The sequence below is a fragment of the Mustela putorius genome, unplaced genomic scaffold (genome assembly GCF_011764305.1).
Source record: "Mustela putorius furo isolate JIRA1106 unplaced genomic scaffold, ASM1176430v1.1 tig00000596_pilon_pilon_pilon, whole genome shotgun sequence".
In the NCBI taxonomy this organism is placed as follows: Eukaryota; Metazoa; Chordata; class Mammalia; order Carnivora; family Mustelidae; genus Mustela; species Mustela putorius.
In genome coordinates, this window is record NW_025421428.1 from 5,644,195 (window position 1) to 5,667,186 (window position 22,992).

The following is a 22,992-nucleotide window of genomic DNA, read 5'->3' on the forward strand; positions in this document are numbered from 1 at the left end:
ATTAGTGCTGGTTGGAGGGAGAGGGGGGTGCGGAGCCAGCCAGGCCGCCTGTTCCCACAGCCGGGAGCTGAGCGCGCTGCCATGGCGCTGGCCAGGCCTGGGACCCCGGCCTCCAGGCCCCTGGCCCCTCTCCTGCTGTGGCTGTTGCTCTTGGCTCCGGCCCTCGCCCTCCTGGGTGGTGAGTTGGGGCACAAGCCTTGGGGTGGCGGTGGGGGCGGGGGACTGGGACTGGGTCTGTCTCTGTCTCCCAGCGCAGATACCCCGGGCCTGTGTGGAGTGTGTGTCCTGGGCCTTGGGGGGTTGCTGGGTGGTCGGGGGCCTTTGTGAAGGGGCCGTGGGTTGGGGCGCTGCGGCCTGGGAGCAGTGTTGGGACTGGGAAGCCCCGGGCTGAGGCTGGGAGCCGGGGGTTTCAGGTAGTGGGTGTCTCATCCCCGAGTCTGTTGTGAGTGTGCGCCGGGCTGTGGGTGCATGAAGTTGTGAGCTGTCCCGGCGGAGCTGAGAGTCCTTGTCTGAGGCTTTCTGGGTGTGGTGGGCTGCGACCGAGCACAAGTTGTGGGGTATAAGTTGTCAAGTGGGTTGAGCTGTGTCTTAGCTCTCCACAAGGGGACCCGGGGCGGGGGCAGCAGACCCCAGCCCCGTGGATCACGGTGGGGAGGGGGAAGGGGGCCAGGGGAGCCCAGCGTCCACGTCCACCTGCATCCCCTCCACGTGTGTGTTCCCTTGCCTGCACTGGGGCCTGAGGGTGCTCTGGGGCCCCTGGGGGGGTGGCCAGGCACTGGGGAGCACGTGTGTCCCCTGCCGCCCCCTCCCCGGCATTCCCAGACCTGGCTGAAAGGGCTTCCTAAGCCAGACCCCGTTCGCCAAACGGTTTTGCTTTTGTCCGAGAGGATTCACATGTGCTGCCCGCAGCCTGGACTTCTTCCTGGGGGGTCTTGGGGACGCTTTGTCTTGGTCACTATAGCTACGGGGCCAGGCCTGGGAAGTCCCCTGACCCCGCCTCCGCTGCTGGCTGGCAGAGGGAGCCAACCCAGGGCCGGTGGCCTGGACTTCACAGCAGGGGGGGGGGGGCGGGGGCGGAGAGGCACCTCTCTCGACTCCCAGGGTGGGAGGTCAAGCCTCCCCAGGCCCCGACCTAGGGCCCTCCTCCCCATTCATGGGGCCTACTCACAACACCGTCGTCTCCTCCTCTCTGAAGGGCCCCTGGGGAGGATGAGGACCCCACTTTGTAGGGAAGGACCCTGAGGCGCAGGCAGGGACGGGGGCTGAGGAGCGGGCCTCCTGACTCGGATCCCGGATCCCGGGCTCAGGAGAGGAGCCGAGGGCCGGCTCCCTGCACAGGAGGGGCACGGAACCTTGGCGTGTGGATCTGCTCTCTGCCTCCTGCCCTACCATGTACACATGCACATCTGCAGACACACACACATGCACCTGCACGCTGGTGTGGCACGGACAGGGCACAACTCACCACGTGAGCAGGGGCCACGTGCACTCACACACAAATACACACGGCCCTCCAGGTGTGTGATGGGTGCCTGCACACACCAGGGTACGGACAGTGACATGTGCACTCACACTCAGACACATGTTCGCGTGAACACAAAGGAGACGGATGCTGCAGAAAAAGTGGCCACGGAGGGACAGGCTCACCCCAGTCTAACCCTGCTAGGGTGCCCGGGAGCAGCTGTTCTCACTGTGATTTCTTTGCAGGGAGCCCACTCCCTGGGGATCCCCAAAAGCTGGGGTGAGGGCACCATGGGCACAAGCATTCCTGGATACCAGCGCCCGAGGCCTGGCTGCCAGGAAGAGAGGGGCTGGGGACCCTGTCCCTGGGAAAGTAATTTCCATCCTTGAGGGGAGGAGCTTTCTGGAAGCCCTGGGCCCCTGGCTCTGCCTCCTAGGCTTGCCAGGCCCTGAGCTGAGCCCCTCCATCCTGGGCCCGCTCTGCCACAAAAGCCTGGCTGGTTTCTGTGGAGAGGACCAAGCATCTTGGAGGACAATGGGGGCGGGCTGGGCTCTCACAGCCCGGGAGCCTGGCTGACAAAGGGCAGCAGTCCTGTCCCCACGTCTGGCCCCTCCTCCCCCCAGTGCTGGGGGTGGGGCGGGGGGGGCTGTGGGATGGAGGCAGAGAGGCAGGGACAGCGGGTGACGGGAGTGCTCCAAGTAAAGGATTGTTGGTCGGTGAATAAAGAGCACGGCCGGACGGCCACCCCTGGGAGATATTATGCTAATGGGTTGCCGTGAGGGACTTCGTCTTTTTGTTGTTTTTCTAACTAAGGATTTTTTTTTTAAGATTTTATTTATTTATTTGACAGACAGAGATCGCAAGTAAGCAGAGAGGCAGGCAGAGAGAGATGAGGAAGCAGGCTCCCTGCTGAGCAGAGAGCCTATGCGGGGCTCAACCCAAGGACCCTGACTGAGATCATGACCTGAGCCAAAGGCAGCGGCTTTAACCCACTGAGCCACCCAGGCGCCCCTACTAAAGATTTTAAAAAATCTCTTTATCAATTTTAAGTCACCCCTGTACCCGACACAGGGCTTGAACATCCCACCCTGAGATCGAGAGTCCCATGCTGTACCGACAGTGCCAGCCGGGGGCCCCACATGACAGACTGAGAATCTCCCCCAGCTGTGTGAGGAGAGCGCTAACCCCCCCAGTTTATAGAGGAAGAAATGAGGCCGGGAGAGGATTAGGGACTTGCCTCAAGTCGCACAGCTACTGTGCTCCGTACCTGCCTATTTAAGACACTGTCCCTTCTCTGTTCCTCTACGCCTTCAGGGGGCCGCCCAGCTAACTCTGCATGATCTGATGGGAAAACACAGTGGTTCTCCAACTCAGTTTGGCTTGCAGTTTCCAAGGACATGTTAGCCCAGAGACCACTCATAAAAGTGACTGGCTTGGGTGGCAGAGCCCCATGAGAAAGTGTCTCCATGGACTTGGGCTCTGAGACCCAAGCTGGAAACACTGGGATAGGGCAGTGCCGGGCACAGGGTGGGTGGTGAATCGTGGCAGCTATTGTCACCTACTATCGTAACCAAAATTATCAATATTGAACCCCCCTTTTAGCCTCGGGGGGGGGTGTTAAACATTTTTGTGTTAGAGTATTTCAAACTGTCCCATCTTGTTAGGGTAACTTAGCCCTTTCCTGGTGGCTGTGGGGCAGTGGGGGTTCACTCCTGTCCTGGGGGCCTAGTGGGATTAGATGAGCAGTATCTGCCCCTCAGAAGCTCCCACATCTTACAAGATCTCGGGCCACTTCTTTTTTTTTTTTTTTAAAGATTTTATTTATTTATTTGACACACAGAGATCACAAGTAGGCAGAGAGGCAGGCAGAGAGAGAGGAGGAAGCAGGCTCCCTGCCGAGCAGAGAGCCCGATGCAGGGCTCAATCCCAGGACCCTGAGACCATGACCCAAGCTGAAAGCAGAGGCCTTAACCCACTGAGCCACCCAGATGCCCCGATCTCGGGCCACTTCTTAGAAATATCCTTTCTTGCCACGTTAAGACAAGAAGCTTCTCAAAACTCACCCTCGGTAAACATTTCCCATCAGCCGTCAGGAGTTATCACAAGGTCTGTTATAAGTGCACCTAAATGTGTTGTACCTGAGCCATACAAAAGCTCAGTTTATCCTGCTGCAATTAAATCCTGAGTAATTTAACTCTTGGATACCTGTTCAGTGATGATACACAAGCCACAAGTGCACATAAAGTAGGAGTTAGTAGGCCCTTAGCAAGGAGCCCACAGAAGCACAGTGGGTTGCCCACAGCCCGGTTCTGCTTAAAGAGGGAAACCTGACCGCTCTGCCCAGGCCCATCCGGGGACCTCCACCCTTGTGCCAACCTTCAGAGACTTTTTCCTGTGATCTGGGATGCCCTGAGATGACAACAACGGGTGGCAATGTAGAGTGTGCAAAGTGGGGATTTCACATGCCTTGGGAGATGTGGGTCTTTCAGGAGTCTGGAGACAACCTGCTTCTTAGTGTTTTGAGGGCAGATTTGAGGCAAGTTTATAACCTCTCCGAGTTAGAAAACAGAACTATTCTTAACAGCACCCGCCCTTCCTGGTTGGAATCCACGGTAGTCGCGCAGTCACAGACCTAAGCTCCCGCTCCCGGCCCATAGTACGCACTCAACAAACGGGTGCTGTTATCATAGGACAATGGTCCTCCCTTCTTGGTGGTGGGATCTGGGCCTTCCCCGGGGACAGGGCAGCAGGTCGAAGGGGAGGGGCGTGAGTCCCTTAATCCCTCCCCTGCCCGGTTGTCCCCGGCAGCCTGAGAGGTCAGGAGGGATTTGTAAAGATAAGCACAGGCCCCTCGTCACCCTGGCAACAGGCCACGCCCCCAGCCTGGCCCAGGGCCCGCCCCCCTCTGCCCCATTGCCCTCACCTCCACCTCCCAGCCCATGGCTGGCCTGGCCTTCTGGTGTCACTCCCGCCAGACTGAGGCCAGCGGTTCCAAGGCCTCCATGTGCAAAGGGTTCCCCAAGGAGCTTGGGGGCAATGCCGATTCTCTGGGCCCAGGCCCAATAGCTCTGAATCTCTAGGTCTGGAGTACAGGGCCAGAAATCTGTATTCTTTCTTTCTCATTCTCTCTCTGTCTTTAAAAGATCTATTTATTTATTTCAGAGGGGAGGAGGAATCTTAAGCAGACTCCCCCTGAGCACGGAACCCGATGATGCAGGGCTCGATTTCACGACCCTGAGATCACGACCTGAGCTGAAACCAAGAGGTTCACTGACCGTGCCACCCAGGCACCCCCATAAATCTGTATCCTTAATACAGGCCGGAGGTTCAGAAGCCCTGGGGTGAAGGCCTGGAGTAGTGGGACCTGGTTTGGATTCCAGCCCCTCACAGGCTGCGGGACAGGGCAGTCCCTTCGTCTTTGAGGTCCCTTCCCTCAGCTGTAGAACAGGAATAGCAGCTCTCTGCGTCTGCTACGGGGAACGGGAAGATAACGGAGTATACAAGAAAGAGGGGTGTCTCCCATCCAGGCATTTGGTGCTATTACGTGCCCCGTGGGATAAGCAGCTTCCTTCCTCTCTGCCTGACTCTCACTGGAGGAGCTTCTTCCTTGCCTGTCACTAGACTCTGACTCCGTGGGGCACTAGCATATAGGGTCCTGGGCCACCTGCTCCCATGGTGATCCAGAGCCTGATCAAAATGGCCACAGCCCGGGATGCCTGGGTGGCTCAGTTGGTTGGACGACTGCCTTCGGCTCAGGTCATGATCCCGGAGTCCTGGGATCGAGTCCTGCATCGGGCTCCCAGCTCTATGGGGAGTCTGCTTCTCTCTCTGACCTTCTCCTCGCTCATGCTCTCTCTCACTGTCTCTCTCTCTCAAATAAATAAATAAAATCTTAAAAAAAATAAAAAAAAAAAAAAAAAATGGCCACAGCCCTTCATGAATCCTCACTGGCAGCCAGGCCTTCACTCTTGTCCCCTCTGTGGTTTCTCACAGCATGAGGTGGCACTGTTCAAACCGCAGAAGCCAGGCCTGTCTGATGCCCATCTAGCCCTAAAGGACATGGCTCTAAACAGATCAGCCACCGCGGCTGCGGTGGGGAAAAGAAAGCTGAGCTGCCCAGAAGCTGCTCCAAGAGAGGCCCAGACGCCCCGGCCCTCACCTACATGGCCAGGCTTGGGGGAGAGGGCTGGGATGGATGCCCTGAGCTGGGGAGGAAACAGTGGTCAGAGAGGGGCTGTGGACACCACTAGAGCCCCACGCGGTCATCTTGGCCTGACGGTGTTTCAGCCCCTCTGTCCCCTTGCCACATGCTTAGCCCTGGGTGCACGCTGGTGGCCCACGGTTAGGGAGTGAGTGAGCCCATGCCCAGCTGTACCAGGTGCTCTGGGCGCTGGGGAGTGCCAGCCAGGTTCTCTCTCTGCTGCCAAGGTCTGTGTCTCCACATCCCTGTCCCCTAGCCTGCCCTGGGGGCTGGGAAGGGCGGGGGTTGGCCAGTGGAAGGCCCTGCCTGGTGGAATGTGGATGCCGCTGAGCCTTATCTGGGGGGTCTTCACCAAGGTGGGGGAAGGGAGGTGCAGGGCCTGAAGCTGTTCTAGGCCTGGTTAGTGTCTGGATGACAACCTGGGCAGGGGAGGGGCGCCTCTCAGAGCCCCAGGTCGGGGGTGCCTCCTGCTTTATGGCGGTTCCCCTCCCCCAGCTCTTACTGAGTTCCTGCGAGTGGCCAGCAGCAGTACCTGAGGCTCTGAATCCGCCCCCGTGCTTCGAGGCCTGCCCTGTGTTCATCCCCTCTCTGATGGGAGACAGAGGCTCAGCAGGAAAAAGGACCTGCTGGGGTCTCAGAGCTGGTAACTGAGTGGGGATCTGAACCCAGGGCAGTTCTGCTTCAAAGCCTAAGTTCTTCACCAGCCGTGCAGGCTCTCAGGAGGGGACGGGGCTGACTCTTCTAGGGGCTTGGCTTCCAGACTAGCAGGTGACCCTCTGGCGTGGTGGAGGCAGCAGTGGCCTGACCCAGCTGTCCTGCACCCTGTGACCTTGGCCAGGCGGACTGGTCAGCCGGTTGCTGAGGCAGGGAATAGAATGAGGGCTGGGGATCCCTGGAGAGGTTTCCAGGCCCCCAAGCAGGGAGCGAGTGGAGGCTGGGAGGAGGGCCCGGGTTGGGGGGGGGGCGGTGCCCAGTTCCCAGTCCCTGCCTTTGAAGTCCTCCATCTCCGGTTTCACCCTGGGATGGAGTTGCCAGACCCCCAGCAGGAGAGGTGGACAGGACGGTGGAAGGAAACCCCTTCTCTGGGCGGTTGGGGGTGATGAAACCTGGGATAGGCTCCTAGGCTGTCCTAGTAACTTGCTGTGAGGCTCAGGCAAGAGTCTTTACTTTCGGGGCCCCAGGGTGGCTCAGTCAGGTAAGCGTCTGTCCTTGGCTCAGGTCAGGATCTCAGGGATTTGGGATGGAGCCCCACTCCTGCTCGGCGGGAAGCCTGCTTCTCCCCCCCCCCCCCCCCCCCCCCCGCTTGTGCTCGCGCACGCTCTCTTTCTGTGAAATAAATAAATAAATCTTAAAAAGGTCTTCCCTCTCTCGCTTGAGCCTCAGTTTGTTCTCTTGTAAAATGGGCATGACAGTGCCTGCCCCAAAGGAGCTCTGCGAGGAGGGGATGAGCAGGGCGCAAAGCTCTCAGGGTCAGAGAGCGTCTGTCCTCTAGTCCTGCTGGGGCACGGTGGGGGAGGGGAGCTGGGGTGGTGGCGGTGGAAGCTTCTGGTCCCTTCCCCTTCACAGAGACCCTCCTGAACCATCTCAGTTCCAGCTGTAGTTGTGCAGGGGCGTTGGGGATGCAGCTTGTAGAGCCTGTGGCCCTCTGTCTAGCCTCCTGAAAGCAGACAGACCCCTCCTGCTTTCTGGCTCTGTGGTCTGGGCTGGGCCGGACAGTGGGGAGTGGAGCGTCCTGGTCTACCCCGCCCAGCCCTTTTTCTCTCTTTACAGGAATGGTGCCTTCGGAGGCCCCAAGTGTCTGTGCCTCAGCCCCGTGTGCTCCAGGGACCGCGTGCCAGGCTATGGAGAACGGCAGCTACACCTGCGGGCCCACGGAGCCCCAGGGCTGTGCCACCCAGCCCTGCCACCACGGCGCTCTGTGCGTGCCCCAGGGTCCAGACCCCCACGGCTTCCGCTGCTACTGCGTGCCCGGGTTCCAGGGCCCACGCTGCGAGCTAGACATCGATGAGTGTGCCTCCCGGCCCTGTCACCACGGGGCCACCTGCCACAACCTGGCTGATCGCTACGAGTGCCGCTGTCCCCTTGGCTATGCAGGTAATGGCCTCACGTCCTGGACGGAGGTCTGTGATGTCCATCCTGTCGGTGGCTCAGGCTGTAAAATGACGCACTGAGCTTTGACTTTAGCATAGAGAGCCCCCCCCCCAACCCCAGCCGCCAAGGCATCCTGGAAACTCTGGGGTATTCTGCTCTGGGGCTTCCCACAGAATGGACGGACTGTACGGAAGCCAGGAAGTGGGGAGCAGCTAGGCACAGGTCTGCGAGAGGCTCTGCACAGGGCAGCGGGGACCCTGCAGCATAGACACTCCCAGTTCTAGTTCAACCCCGAATTCAGACAACTCTGCTCTGAGAAGGTGGTTTGAGGTCGTCTCAGAGTAAGGGGTGCACCCTGGGGGGGCCGGCTCCCAGGGGAGGGAGCTTATAGTGAGGCACTTTGGGACGCACTCTGGAAATGGGTCCCACGTATCCTCCTCACGGTCTGAGAGTCTGGGTGGAGGGTTAGCTTTGCGTGTGTGAGGGAGGTCACGTGAGGGGCCTGTGTGTGTCTCTGTCTGCGGGTGTCTGGGCTCCCGGAGTGCATCCATGGACGTGTGTGGGCCAGCAGGTGCATGCACCAGACGTGCCCAGGGGGCCCTGGGGAGCACACTCTGGGTGAGCTGTGGCTGCGAGCGGGGGCAGAGTCTGCCATGACTCACTGCGCTCCTCCTCCCTCCGGTCAGAGCCGGGCGGGGGAGGCTGGGATTCCAGGCGGCTGGGGCCTGGCTCCCCCTGGCACAGAGGGTGGGAGTGGGACTGGGGCGGGAGGAGTGAGGGGTCACGGGAGGGAGGGGCTGTGTTTGGTGCTCACTGAGCTGGGAAGGGGGTGGAAGGTTCCAGCTGGAGCCAGCTGGGTCCCTGGTCCCCCAGGGCCAACCCTATTGTAGTTGGGGGCAGGGCTTCTGGGGTCCACTGTGACATGTGGGCCCCCCGATGAACTCAGGCAGTACATCCCCAAACCCTGAGATTCTATCTCCCCTCGTCTCCACACGTCTCCTGATCCCTGAGGGCCGCCCAGATGTCTCAGTTTGGCCCAGGCAGAGGGGCTTTCCTGGGTTTGGGGTTTTAGAAGCAAGAAGGCGCAGGGGAAACCAGAAGGAGCTGGTCACTGCAGCAGCTCTCACTGGGGCCTGTCCCTCCCCGACGGAGCCCCTCTCTACACTCTCTTCAAAGCCGGCAGAGTGAGCCTTCCACAGTGTAGATAGAATCGTGTAACTCAGTGGCTTCCGACTTTTAGGATAAGCCCAGATTGGGGCCCCCGAGGCCACCGCAGCCCCCAGCCCTCCCTGACCTCCTCTGCTCTGTCCTCTGCTCCTAACCCTCCCTGTTCCCCTTTCTGAGGACATCATGCCTCTGCCCCAAGCTAGTCTGGGCCCGTTCCCCAGCCTGGAAGCCAAATCCCTGCACAGCCCCGGCCCAATCCAGTGAATTCTTATTCATCATTCAAAAGTTTCTTCTTCCAGGAAGCCTTCCCTGACTCCAGCTGTCCAGGCCGGAACCCTGGGTCTTGCTTTTAGGGGATCCACTATGCTCCCACTGCTGAGCTTATCACAGTGAAAAATTAGCATCTATGTCCTATCGACCTCTTCCCCGTCTCCCCAGCTCCACGGCTGTGAGCTCAGGGAGGCAGGGACGGCCGTCCCGTTTCTACCTCATTGCTGTTGCCGGCTCAAGAGATACCTCCTCCGGACGAATGGACCAACGGATTCTCTCCGGATCTTCAGGTTTCCGCTCCTTGTAGCTGTCTGAAGCTGCTTGCAGGTCGGCCTGCCTGGGCCTCGTTCGACCTCCCTCCGGGTGTCCATCTGTCTGTCTGTGTCTCCGGCCCTGTCCAGGGGTGACCTGCGAGGAGGAGGTGGACGAGTGTGCCTCGGCGCCCTGTCTGCACGGCGGCTCGTGCCTGGACGGCGTGGGCTCCTACCGCTGCGTGTGCGCGCCAGGCTATGGGGGCGCCAGCTGCCAGCTGGACCTGGACGAGTGCCAGAGCCAGCCGTGCGCGCACGGGGGCGAGTGCCACGACCTGGTCAACGGGTGAGCTGCGGGAGCGGGCGGCCGCGGCCCCGTGGCGCGGGGGCGGAGGAGGTTGCACGCCAGAGCCCGGGCAGGTGGAGGCGGGTGGAGGCTCAGGGCGCGCTCAGCCGGGCCTGCGCCCCGCTCTGCTCCAGGTTCCGGTGCGACTGTGCGGACACGGGCTACGAGGGCGCGCGCTGCGAGCAGGAGGTACTGGAGTGCGAGTCGGCGCCCTGCGCGAACAACGCGTCCTGCCTCGAGGGCCTCGGGAGCTTCCGCTGCCTCTGCTGGCCAGGTGCGTGTGCGTGCGCGTGCGTGTGCTCGCGCCCCGGTGGCGCCGCGTGGGCGCCCGGGAGGTGTGTGCCAGGGCTCTTCCCCCCCTCCCGGTGTGTCTGTGACTGCGGCTTCTCTGAGCGTCACTTCTGCGGGGATCTGCAAAACCGGGCTAATCGCAGCAGCTGCTCCGAGCATTGTCGCCAGGAGGGTCGAGGTGAAATGCCCGTGAAGCCTTGGCACGTGCGAAGGGCTCCGTAGTACTAGCAGTGATAGTAACAGGACGCTGACCGCCTGCCGCGGTCGTTCCCACTGTCCTCAGTGTCCCCGTCCCTCACCCCATCGGTGAGCGTATTCTGAGCAGTCGCTCCAGCCTGGCCCCGCGTTGGCCGGCAGCAGCGGAGGGGTGCTCCCCGGAGATCCCGTGTGACCTGCTACTTACGCGCGTGTGCCCCCAGGCTACAGCGGCCCGCAGTGCGAGGTGGATGAGGATGAGTGCGAGTCGGGCCCCTGCCAGCACGGGGGGCAGTGCCTGCAGCGCTCAGACCCGGCGCTCTACGGAGGCGCCCAGGCCACCTTCCCCGGCACCTTCAGCTTCCGCCACGCTGCCGGCTTCCTGTGCCGCTGCCCTCCCGGCTTTGAGGGTGAGTCCCCTTCCACCCTACCGGGAAAGCGGGCCCGCTGGCGTGTGGATGGGGGGGGGGGAGGAATGCCAGGGCTCCGCTCGAGGCCTGGCTCGGTTACACAGGTGCAGCCCGTGGGCCTGGGTCTCCACAGTTCTAAAATGGGCTCTTCCAGCTCTCTGGTTCTGAGGGCACAGGTGGGAACCACAGCTGGCCCTCTTGCAGGGGAGGAATGTGGCGTGGATGTGGACGAGTGTGCCTCACAGCCATGCCTCCATGGTGGCCGCTGCCAGGACCTGCCCAACGGCTTCCAGTGCCACTGTCCAGATGGCTACACAGGTGCGGGGGGCAGGGTGGGCATCCAGGACAGGGCAAGGGCAGATCGGGGGGCCTGGGCTGAGAAACTTCCTCTGGCTGATGCATGGAGGCTGGGTTGATGGGGACAAGGAGAGCAGGAAGAAGGTGGATGTGCTGGGGACAGCTAGAAGGGCTGAGCAGGGACCTGGGCTTTGGAGGCGAAAGTGGAGGGAGCTAAGTGGGTTGAGAACTATTTTGGGGGTGGGGGGGAGTTCTGGAGGCCCTGGGGGTTAGTCTAGGCATGAGTGAGAAGGGTCAGAGATGCTGGCTGCTTCTGCCCTGGGTGATGTTGGTTGGGTGTCCATACTTATCTAGACCAAGTCCAAGTGTCTGCGGAGCACCCACAGGGAGGAGCCAGGATGGGGGCTGGTGGTCCGAAGTCGGGCCCAGGAAGAACCAGTGACCAGGGTTCATGGGAACAGTCCTGGCAGCTGGAGCCAATGTGTGGAGTGACGGGCAAAGAGAACCTTAAGCACCTGACATCCTAGGGCAGGGCAGAGGCCCAGGGCCCCTGCAGGGACAGGACAGAAGAGTAAAGGAGGGGATCACAGATAGAAGGGTGAACTTGACCTCTGCAGAGCTGGGGCCTATCAGGCAGGAGCTGGGTTGCAGAAAGCCTCTCCCTGCCTCGGGTACAGCAGATGCTTAGACACGCAGATACCCTTCCAGGACACTGGTGAACCCAAAGAGGTGCTCACATCCTCCTCGGGTGTCCCTGCCCCCTCTGGAATGTGTGCGACACCTCCCCTGCGCCCGCCCGCATTCCTGCTTGGGCACACTGCCTCCTCTCCCTGGCAGGTTTCCTGGGCACTGGCTCCCCCGCTCAGGGCAAGGAGGTGCTGATCACCACCCTCCCTCCCAACTCAGCAGCCCAAAGATGCTGGGCTCAGTGTCCCCTGCCCCAGGACAGCCACCCACGAAGCCCATCAACTGCCCCCCGTAGCCTGAGACTCCCCAAGTCCTGCCTGGAAGCAGGACTTCCAGGCACCCGGAAGGCCCACTACAGCGGGCGCGACCCCTGATGAGCATTTCTGTGCATTTCGTTCCCTCCTCATCACACCCCCACGAGGTGGAGTTCTTACAGATGAAGTCACGGAGGTTTGAGAGAGGGGGTGTCGTTCCCTGCGGTTCGCCAGCGTCAGCCAGAGCCCAGCTCCTCTCCCAGCTGAGCTCAGCTGATGGATGACAGGGAGGTCAGAGCCGAGGTCAGGGCCCGAGAGGGGGAGCCCCAACCATAGGGCTGGGCTCCTTGCCACTGTCCAGCCCCATTCTCTCTTTGGGTCGTGCTGGCCTGGGGGAGGCCAGTGCCTGGCATTCCTGAGCCAGTTCTGAAGGAGGTGGCTGGTCAGGCGGGGAGCTTAGCTCCCCTGGCCCACAACCCGCCCGGCACTCTTGGCCATCCATGGGGAAATGCGATGGGGCCGCGGGCTCTGTGGACTTTCCTGGGTGGCCTGTGGCTCCTGGCAGGTATGCAGGGCTGGGGCTTTGGGCAGGATGAGGTGTGGCTGGCTGTCCTCAAAAGGAGGCTATGGTGGTTGGGGGCTGACGGGGGTGAGGGTTCAAATCCTGGCGGCCTTTCTGGGCCTGGGCTCCTCTAGGTGGGGTATGATGGGAAGGGCTGGCCTTGGTTGTTTTGTGGAGGCTCCGGCTGAGCTGGAGTTGGGCTTTGGCCTTTTGACCCAAGCTGGGGCCAAAGTACTTCGTGTGGGAGCCCTTGGAGGAGAGGGTGAGGTGACCCCCTCCATAGTCAGCCTGGGGTCTCAGGGCAGAGGGACTGGGGGATGGAGCCTGGGTGCATCCATCCATCCCCTCCTCCCCCATTCTGATACTTTGTCTACAAAAGCCAGACCAAGCCCTTTGCTGGGCATATTCAGGCCCCGTAGATCTCAGCTGAGTAAACAGATAGTTTCAGTACAGGGTTCTTGGGTGCTGTGTCTAGGCAAGGAGTTGGGAGTGACACAAGAGCTAGGGACTGGGAATCTAAGAAGCTTCCTAGGGGCCTTTGAATTTGGGCTTTGCAGGATGAGTAGGAGTTTGACTGGGTAAGTGAGGAGAAGGCATTCCAAGCAGAGAAACACTATGAGCAAAGCCCCTGGGAAATATTTTCTAGGAAATGCTTAGAGGAACAGGCAGTTCAAGGTTTGGAGGAAGCAGGGTTGAGACTTGGGGCCATGGAGAGCCTGGCCCGTAAGGAGTATTGAGTGCCAAGGTGATTGGACCTTAAGCAGGCGAATCTGGCGAGGTGATGCTTTGGAGATAGGCCTCTGACTCCTTGTGGAGATGGATGGTAGAGGGGGTTGAAGGCAGGCAAAGTAGAGGACATTAGACTGTGGCCCTGTGAGCTGGTGAGTCAGAAAGGTGGCGTGGGAGAAAAGGCGAGACCAGTGAGTGTTTAGGGGATTGAATCCACGGGGCATGGGGATCCACGAGACATGGGAAAGGAAGGGGTATCTTGGATTCCAGCCTCCAGGGACTTAGGCGACCATGAGAAATCCTTTGGGAATTGGTTCGGTCACTAGGTGCTGAGATCCCCGTCCCACAAGGCATGTAAGCTTTGCCTTGAGTGCTCGGTTCTTGCCTTGAGTGCTGAGCCTTGACCTGGTCTCTCCTGAAGGCCTGGCATGTCAGGAAGATGTGGACGAATGCCTGTCGGAGCCCTGCCTCCATGGCGGGACGTGTGACGACACTGTGGCAGGCTATGTCTGCCGGTGCCCAGAGGCCTGGGGTGGGCATGACTGTTCCGTGCAGCTCACCGGCTGCCAGGGCCACACTTGCCCACCTGCTGCCACCTGCATCCCCATCTTCAAGGCCGAGGTCCACAGTTACGCCTGCCACTGCCCACCTGGTACTCACGGACCTTTCTGTGGCCAGAATACCACCTTCTCTGTGGTGGCCGGGAGCCCTGTGCAGACATCCGTGCCAGCTGGCGGCCCCCGGGGTCTGGCACTGAGGTTTCGCACCACACTACCTGCGGGTGCCTTGGCCGCTCGCACTGACGCCCAGGATAGCTTGGAGCTGGCACTGGCAGGGGGCACACTTCAGGCCACCCTCTGGAGCCACGGCAACACCACTGCGCTAACGCTGAAGCTGCCGGACTTGGCTTTAAATGATGGTCACTGGCACAAAGTGGAGGTTTCATTGCGCCTGGGGGTCCTGGAGCTGCAGCTCTGGCACGAGGACTGCCCTGCCCGGCTCTGTGTGGCCTCTAGTCCTGTGGCCCCAGCTCCCGGGACTTCTGAAGCGCCGACGCCTGCCAGGTTCTGCTCTGCCCAGCTGGGCGGCACAGCCTTTGAAGGCTGCCTCGAGGACGTGTACGTGGACGGACACCTCCTGTTGCCCGAGGACCTTGGCGAGAATGTCCTCCTGGGCTGTGAGCGCCGTGAACAGTGCCAGCCTCCACCCTGTGCCCACGGAGGGGTCTGCGTGGACATGTGGACTCGCTTCCTCTGCAAATGCCCCCGGCCCTATAGCGGTCCTACCTGCGCTGATGGTGAGGAGCGAGGCAGGTGGGGCCCCCGGGGCAGAGAGTGGGCCTTCCCCTGGCCTACAGGCCTCACACTCGACATCCTCTCTCCCTGCAGAGGTTCCTGCTGCCACCTTTGGCTTGGGGGGCACCCTGAGCTCTGCCTCCTTCCTGCTCCGCCAGCTGCCAGGCCCCAACCTCACCATGTCCTTTCTCCTCCGTACTCGGGAACCCGCTGGCCTGCTGCTCCAACTTGCCAACGACTCAGTAGCTGGGCTAACAGTATTCCTCAGTGAGGGCCAGATCCAGGCCGAGGTGCTGGGCAGTCCTACTCTCGTGCTTCCTGGGCGCTGGGACGATGGGCTCCGCCACCTGGTGACGCTCAGCTTCGGGCCTGACCAGCTGCAGGGCTTGGGGCAGCAGGTGCACGTGGGTGGAAGGCTCCTCCCTGCTGACGCCCAGCCCTGGGGTGGGCCCTTCCGAGGCTGCCTCCAGGACCTGAGACTCAATGACCTCCACCTCCCGTTCTTTCCGCTGCTGCTGGGGAACTCAAGCCAGCCCAGCGAGCTGGGCAGCAGGCAGTCCCGGAACCTCACCATGGGCTGCGTCTCCGAGGACACGTGCAGTGTGAGTTCCCCAGGAAAAGGAGTGGGTCCCTTTCTCGGGATCTACCCTGCATCTCTGGGGGTTAGCATGTCCTTCTGGTGAGGAGACTGGCAGGAGGTGAAGCGCTGTGCCCACGTTTCCTCTGCTAGAGAGTGACAGAGCAGGATTCACACTGATCTCCTGGCCCAGCTGCTCCTGGCCTCTGCTCTGGCCCCTCCCCAGTCTTGGTGTGAGACAGATACCCTGACCCAGGCGGAGGGCTGCCTGAGCCTTTCTGTGGGAACTGTGGGGGAGGGGGCGCGGACGACAGGGATGTCCTTGGGTCCGTGGACAAAACACCAACCTTGGCATTGGAATGGCCCGAGTGTGAGTTCTGGCTCCCCTATTTCCTGCCTGGATGAGCCAGGCAAGTGGCTTCTTCTCTCTGAGCCTCAGTTTATCTATAAAACGGGGACAATAGTGACTTCCTCTCTATGTGTTTGTGAGGAGTTCATGTGTTTGTAGTAGGTGCTCCGTGAAGAGCCCGTGCAGTGATGGTTATGGTGGGATGACGCTAGCCCGACGCCTGAGCCAATCCCTGCCCTGATTTTTCTGCAGCCTGACCCCTGTCTCAATGGTGGCATTTGTCTCGTCACCTGGAATGACTTCCACTGCACCTGCCCTGTCAACTTCACGGGGCCAACATGTGCCCAGCAACTGTGGTGTCCTGGCCAGCCCTGCCTCCCGCCTGCCACCTGTGAGGAGGTCCCCGATGGCTTTGTCTGTGAGTGTGTGCTCTGGGCAGCCTACATACGGGGTTCTGGACACCCAGGCTGGGTTAGAGCCCACCCTTACCCTGAGGGCTCATAGGCAGTAGACCAGGGTGCCAACAGCCCCCAGTGTGGTTAGGCTACTGCATCCAGAGGGGCAGGTTTTCTGGAGGAAGACAGCACTCACCAGGTTTCCAAGGACAAGAAAGACTGACTAGGCATGGAGGGGGGGACATTTTCAGGTGGGGCAACAGCATATGCAAAAGTCCTAGGGTTTATAAGAACAACCGAAGCACAGTTACAGGTGTTGAGGTCCAGATATTGCCAGGAGGGGCCTTAAAAGCTAGACCAGGCAGCTCAGAACTTTTTCCTAAGGGAAGTGGGGAGCCACGGGTTGGTTTTAGACAGGAGAGGGATGTGATCAGCATTTTAGAAAGATGAGTGCGTTTTATTAAAATGCATGATCAGCATTTTAAAAATCTGCATTTAAAAGAGATGACTGCAGTGAATAGTGAGCCTCAGTGCTGAGACTCCACGGAAGAGGGAAGGGATAGAGGAATTATTGCCTGGTGTGTGACCTGGAGGGTAGAGAGGGCCTGGCGTGGTGGGGTAGGGTAGCTCTCTCCCTACGCTGCCAGAAGCTGGTAGGGAATTATGAGCCGTGGAAGCCAGGGTGGTGGGGGCGATGGCTCCTGGGATTGGATGATGGGGGTGTGGGTGTGCCCCCTCGAGATGAGCGGGGGCCCTGGGGATCAGGTGTGTCATTGCCCGTGGGCCTTCCCAACACTCCCTCTCCCCGCAGGTGTGGGTGAAGCCACCTTCCGTGAGGGCCCCGCGGCCACCTTCAGCGGGCACAACGCGTCGTCACGGCTGTCGCTCAGTGGCCTGTCGCTGGCCTTTCGCACACGCGACTCCGAGGCCGGGCTGCTGCGCGCCACCGCGGGCGCCCACGCAGCCGTCTGGCTGGCCATCCGCAACGGCTCGCTGGCGGCCAGCGTGCGCAGCGGCCCAGGCCTGCCCGGGGCAGTGCTGCCGGAGTCCGGGCCGCGCGTGGCCGACGGCGCCTGGCACCGCGTGCGCCTGGCCATGGAGCGCCCGGGGGCCGCCGCGTCGCGCTGGCTGCTCTGGCTGGACGGGGCGACCGTGCCCGCGGCGCTGCGCGGCCTGGCCGGTGACCTGGGCTTCCTGCGCGGCCCCGGTGCCGCCCGCTTGCTGCTCGCGGAGAACTTCACCGGCTGCCTGGGTCGCGTGGCTGTCGGCGGCCTCCCGCTGCCCCTGGCGCGCCCGCGACCCGGCGCAGCCCCCGGCTCCCGAGAGCACTTCTCAGCCTGGCCCGGGACACCGGTCCCACGCCTCGGCTGCCACGGCGCACGCGTGTGTGTCCCTTCGCCCTGCCTGCACGGCGGCAGCTGCCGCGACCTCTTTGACGCCTTCGCCTGCTCCTGCGTCCCGGGCTGGGAGGGCCTGCGCTGCGATGCCCGCGCCGACCCGTGTCGCTCGGCACCCTGTGCTCGTGGCCGCTGCCATTCGCGCCCTGACGGCCGCTTCGAGTGCCGCTGCCCGCCTGGCTTCGTGGGCCCGCGCTGCAGGTGCGGATGGCCCGGGCGGCCTGGGCCGGAGGGGCCCTGTGGGTTCCCCGGGCGGGGGCAGGTGTGGGGCACCCAAGTCCACGGGCTCTGCATCCGCAGCTCTGGTTCTGTGGGCGCTTCTCTGAGCCTCTGTGCCCTCATCTGTGAAATGGGAACAGCCGCCCCCTAGAGCTGCCAGGTAAAACCCAGATAACTTTGAATTTGAGATCAATGTCGCTCTTGTCCTAGGCGGGGCAGGGGGGGGGGGGAACCTAGCTCTGGGGGGAAACCCAGAGCTAGGTTTGGGAAAAAAAACCTGGAGGCTTCCCTACCTGTCCGCGTTCACCCCTGTTAGTCCTATGAGGATGACAGGGGCAGAGGGAGCCGGTTGGACTTTGATGCTTCCCCTTTTCAGTCTCGTTTTGACTTCCTGCTCCCTTTGGAGCCAAGCTTATGGTGGGTGGTCTGGCAGAGGCGTCACACACACACACACACACCCAAGTTTTATGTTTGGGAACATGCTTTTGTTCCAAGGAGATTTCTGACGTTCCTCAGCTTCTCCAGGGACTCTAAGCCCAGGGAGATGTTCCCAGCCTGCGTCTGGAGGTTGTACACCTTGTTGGGGGAGGGGACTAGAGCCGCAGGAGGACAGCCCCGTGCCTCATCCTTTCCACCTCGGACACCACTTCTGTGGCGGGTATCCGGGTCTCTATTAGGCGGGCCCTGGACGCTACAGCTCAGGACATGGAGGCTCAGGTGGCCTGTAGTAGCCTCGGTGGCTGGGGGCCCAGCCAGGTGGCTGGGGGCCTGGCCAGGTCCCCGGGGTGCTGCCCCCACCCAGTGCGGTCTCTGTGCTTTCTGCCCAGGTCACCTGTCTTGCCGGAGGAATGCAGCCTGAACTTCACCTGCCTCAACGGTGGCCCCTGTGAGGGTGGGCCCCAGGGGACCAACTGCAGCTGCCAGGAGGGCTTTGGTGGCCAGAGGTGGGCCTGGGAGCTGGGCAGGGGAGGGGAGCCTGGATCCCCTCCAGACAGGGCAGACAGAGTGGGGTGTGGACCCTTGATCACCTTCTCAACCCTCACAGTGCCCACAGTGCCGGACGGCCCACCTCTGTCGCTTGAGCTCTTTCCTCCCAGAGTTTCCAAGGCCATTCTTTGTTAGGCTGTCGCTGGGGAAGTGGTGGCCTGGTGGTGATTCTTAGGGCCTCAGCCCTCAGCCCTCATCCACCAGCCTCAGCCCTCATCCTTATCCACCTGCCCTTGACCTCAGCCTCAGCCCTCAGCCTCAGCCTCAACCTCAGCCTCGGCCCCTAGTGCCCATCCCTGAGCCCTGAGCCCATCTCAGCACCACCCAGGGAGACACAGCTGGGCAGGTTCTGGGCCTGTTGCAGAGAGAGGGCGTCTGCCTCCCTCGGCCGCTGCCCTCACACAGGCTCCCCGACGCTTCTGCCCCAGCAGGCCGTTCTCTGTTGTGATTGCTGGGACACAGGGGGGGGGCGGTGCTGGAGGTCACAGTTGGCCTCAGTCACCTGGCAGGGCCCTGCCAGGCGGGGACCGTGCATGGCGACAGCGGGTAGACACCTGTGTATTTGGAGGGGGGGTTGAGAAGCTGAAGCCGATGGGGGAGCAAGAGGCCCCCCAGGAGGGAGCAGCTCTCCGACCCCCGCCTTCTTTGCCTTCCAGGTGTCAGGTCCCCTGCAAGGTCAACCCCTGCGTGAACGGCGGCACGTGCCGGGCCGCGGGTGGGCTGTATGAGTGCATCTGCAGTGCCAGGTTCTCGGGCCGGTTCTGCGAAGTGGTGGTGAGTGATGCCTGGGGAGCTTGGCAAGGGCCCTGTCCTGGACTTCGGTGAGATGGTCTGGGCGGGGGGTGGGGGGAGCATCTACAGAGCCCGTGCTGCTGTGCCTGGACCAGCGCTGTCCTGCGGCAGGAGTAGGAGGGAAGGAGACTCCGGGAGGGCCTGGGAGGCCCCACCGTCCCTTTGGGTACTGGCCGTGAAACAGTGGGGCTTTGCCAAATCTTCTCTGGGACCGGGACTCAGGTCTCACAGGATCTTAGGATTCTGGGGTTTCGGTTGGTGGCTCCAAGGGCCTGTAATCTCCAGTGGTTTGCGTGCCAGGATTCCAGAGTAGGAAGACTTAGAGAGCTCTGGATTCTGAGCCAGAGCAGCCAGAGACTCAGCTGAGGAGGGGCCCAATTGATGAGGGGAGCTTGAGTTTGAACCTCCCCCTGGCTCCGCTTTCCACCAAGGGGCGGGACCGGTGCCACAGGCCCAGTGGGCCTCGAGCCCACCGTGGGTGCTGATGGGAGAGAGGTAGGCAGGGGCAGAGCCTTGATCTCCACAGGCTTCTGGCAGCCCTGGTCATAAACCCGCAAATCCCCTCTGCTTCTGGGGAATGTTTCCTTTCAAGTTGAACTTTACAGCCTCTGGCGCCCTTACCTCCCCTCCTCTTGGGGCCAAGTGAGGAAATGGCTTTACAGCTCTCGGGGGTGGTGGGGGTGCACGGAGGCTGGGGACGGCCCATTCTGGGTTGGTCGGAACTCTGCTCTCCAGACCTGGGTGCCTTTCCTCCTTCAGGGCTGGGTCCTGGGACTTGGGACCCAGGCCCCAGTGGCCGAGAGGCTTCATAGGACAGAGGGAGGGCCAGAGAGTCTGAGACCCTCGGGCCCTGGAATCTAAGAATTTGGTGATTTGGGGGCTTCCAAGGTCCAGGCCTTTGATGCGGGCATCCTTGTTCTGTGCCTAGAGGGGAAGAGGTTTGGGGGCTCCCTAAAGCCTGGTCTCAGGTCCCCTTGCTGGGCAGACCCTGGCGGGTTCTGAGCTTGCCCTCAGCTGGGCGGGCCCCCTCCACTTCCGCCCGCCACAGGCCACCTGGCTGGGGAGCGTCTCCTACATACTGCCTGAGGCGTCTCCCCCGGGATGAAACAAGGTCTCCACAGACACTAAGAAAGCAGACCACCTTCTGGGACGGGGCGGGATCAAGTCCCCAGTGCCTCAGACTGGCTGGGTTTATGGCAGGGAGGGGGAAGCGGGTTGGGGAGGCCGGGTGGCAGGGCCCGCTGTGGCCAGGAAAGGAAGGGCCTGGAGCTGTAATTCAAGGCTGAAGGATGGTGGCCTGGGCATGGCCTGGGCCCTGGGGGCAGATGAGGGGTCTGCCAGTCCTGGCTTGCTGGTCCTGGGTCTGGGGAAAACCTCTGTTCTCTCCTTTGCGACTTACCCTGTGCCACCCACCTGTGGCGGGCGCTTGGAATTCACCGGCCCACAGAATAGAGCAGAGGTTCCTGTCCTCGTGGGAGTGAGGGCGTATCCCCACCCTTCCCTGGACCATCAGGAAGTTTGGGACCCCCCTCCCCCACCAGCCCGGACCCGCGCCCCCAGCCCTCATTACCGCGTCTCTCGCAGAAGGGCCTGCCGCTGCCCCTGCCGTTCCCGCTGCTGGAGGTGGCCGTGCCCGCGGCCTGCGCCTGCCTCCTCCTCCTCCTCCTGGGCCTCCTCTCAGGGATCCTGGCAGCCAGGAAGCGCCGCCAGTCCGAGGGCACCTACAGCCCCAGCCAGCAGGAGGTGGCTGGAGCCCGGCTGGAGATGGACAGCGTCCTCAAGGTGCCGCCGGAGGAGAGACTCATCTAGGCCTGCCTGGCTGCCGGCTCCGGCACTCAGGAGCTCCCAGGCGATTTCCACCCGAGGCCCCCAGGTGGCCGTGGCCGGTGGCCGGCCTCCTCCCGCAGCAGCGGGGCCCAGGACATCTGGTGGCCAAGCGTCCCCTTCGCCGGCAGCCCCTGCCTCCGCCCCGTTGTGGACAGGAGAGGGGAGCACTCAGGGAAGCAGACGGGGGGCCTGGCAAGGCCGTGGACTTCCCGCCGGACCTGCGGGCTCTTGCCTCGGGAAGCCCACAGCTGTGCAGGGGGGCACATGGGGGCACCCACTGTGCGTTCGGGAGTGTATGTGAGCACGTCCCCGGGGCCTGCTAACCTTCAGAAACTGGAACGGACTCGTGGGCACATCCGAGTCTCTGCTGGGTGTGCCTGTCACAGGGTCGTGGGTGCAGGTGATCCCGTGGAGGGGCGGCTGGGCTGGCGGGGGGGGCTACCCTCTCCAGCCCCGGGGCAGGCGTAGGGCCTGCTCTCAAGGCAGCCTGGTCAGAGCTAGCCCAAGGACCAAAGCGCCCCAGCTCTGGGAGCTTCTCCAGCTCCGGAGGCCGACCCCATTCTGGAGGCAGCTGGGAAACTGGGTGGGGGTGGGGAGGTCATGAGCGAGTGGCCCCAGAGACAGGATGCGCGGGAACCCGGGCCGTGTGCAGGGCAGACCTGCAGGAGCGGAGGGCCAGCTGCCCCGAGCTGTCGCACCTTGCCGCTGGGGGGCCGGCTAAGGGGGGGAAGAGTCTGGGCCTACCTCACTGGGCGGCTGTGAGGCTCAGTGACGGCAAACAGGGCAGGAGCTCCAGGCCTTATCTGTTGCCAGGCTCTCTGGGTCGCCCTTTGAGGTTTCAGGAAAGGCTGTCAGCCTGGAGCTGAGAAGGCAGGGGAAGAGGCTTTCCTGGGGGCGGCAAGAAGGCCAGAGGAGGAAGGAGCAAAGCTTTTGTCCCTGCTCCTCCAGCCCGGACACCTCTCTACATGGCTGTGTATGTATCGGGGGTGGCGGGGTGGGATTCAGGACTCGGAGAAGCCCTCTGAGTCGTTTGCTGAACTCAGCAAATGTTGGCGCTGCCTCTGGGTCTGGGCTGGTCCTGCAGACACAGACACAGACGCACAGGAGAAATCCGCTTTGCTTCTCGGCCCTTCCCTGGCAATGCCATCGCACCGACCCCAGAGGGGCACCCCCAGCCCAAGTGGCTGGCCTCCTCCTACTTTCAGGAAGTCCCATGCCCTCCCATCCTTCCGGTTTCCCAGGCCAGTGCCCCCTGTGCCAAGGCCAGGAGGCCTCTTTCCACTTCGAGTTGACTTTCCCCAGCTCCCCTCAGGGTCTCACCAGCTTCCAGAGGCCCAGGCGTGAAGCCTGAAGTAGAGCCATGTGGCGGCGGGGGCTAAGGGAGCACGCGGGTGGTCGGGACCGAGGGGTTCTGCCGAGGCTGGGACCAAGTGCCCTGAACGCTGGGGTAAGGGGCTTGCTTCGTCCTTATCCTGTAAGAGGTGGTGCCTTTCCCCCAACTCTCTCCATCATGATCTGGTACCAGCAACTTAGCCACAGGCTGGCACCTTGGTTATTTTATTAAATCAGGGATTTGGCAAACCTGTATTCTTGCAGACTCCTCTAAGGCACGTGAAACCCCAATAAATAAAAGTGCCACTTTTGGGGGAGCCCTAGTTGTCCTCTTTTGCTCCTAAGGGCTGTGGCATCTGTCCTTTTCAAGGGCAGCCAGGGGAGGGGAGCATGGCCAGATGATGGGCTGATGAGGGGCACCTGGGGGTGTTGAACCCCGACTCTGGGGGGCTTGGTCCAGCTCTCCCAACACAAACACCCCACAGAGGTGCGGGTTCTAAAGCTCTGCCCTTACTAATGAGAGATCTGTGGGGCTGAATTTCCTGCTGTTCTCTTGCTTGAACTTGTTCCCTGGAGTCCGGGAGCACTCAGCGCCGTTGGTGACCGGCA

General features: G+C 61.8%; 1 protein-coding gene across 1 annotated transcript; it reads left to right on the forward strand.

Annotated features, from left to right (window-relative positions):
• On the forward strand, nt 1-22,700 carry CRB2 (crumbs cell polarity complex component 2). Its single transcript, XM_045082366.1, has 13 exons — nt 1-178; nt 7,434-7,757; nt 9,593-9,788; nt 9,923-10,062; nt 10,499-10,684; nt 10,889-11,002; nt 13,635-14,510; nt 14,602-15,110; nt 15,687-15,852; nt 16,641-17,427; nt 18,273-18,389; nt 19,089-19,206; nt 20,809-22,700. The coding sequence occupies exons 1-13, from the start codon at nt 82-84 to the stop codon at nt 21,031-21,033; spliced, it is 3,855 nt and encodes a 1,284-aa protein (XP_044938301.1). The 5' UTR covers nt 1-81; the 3' UTR covers nt 21,034-22,700.
• Nucleotides 22,701-22,992: the final 292 nt, after the last annotated feature.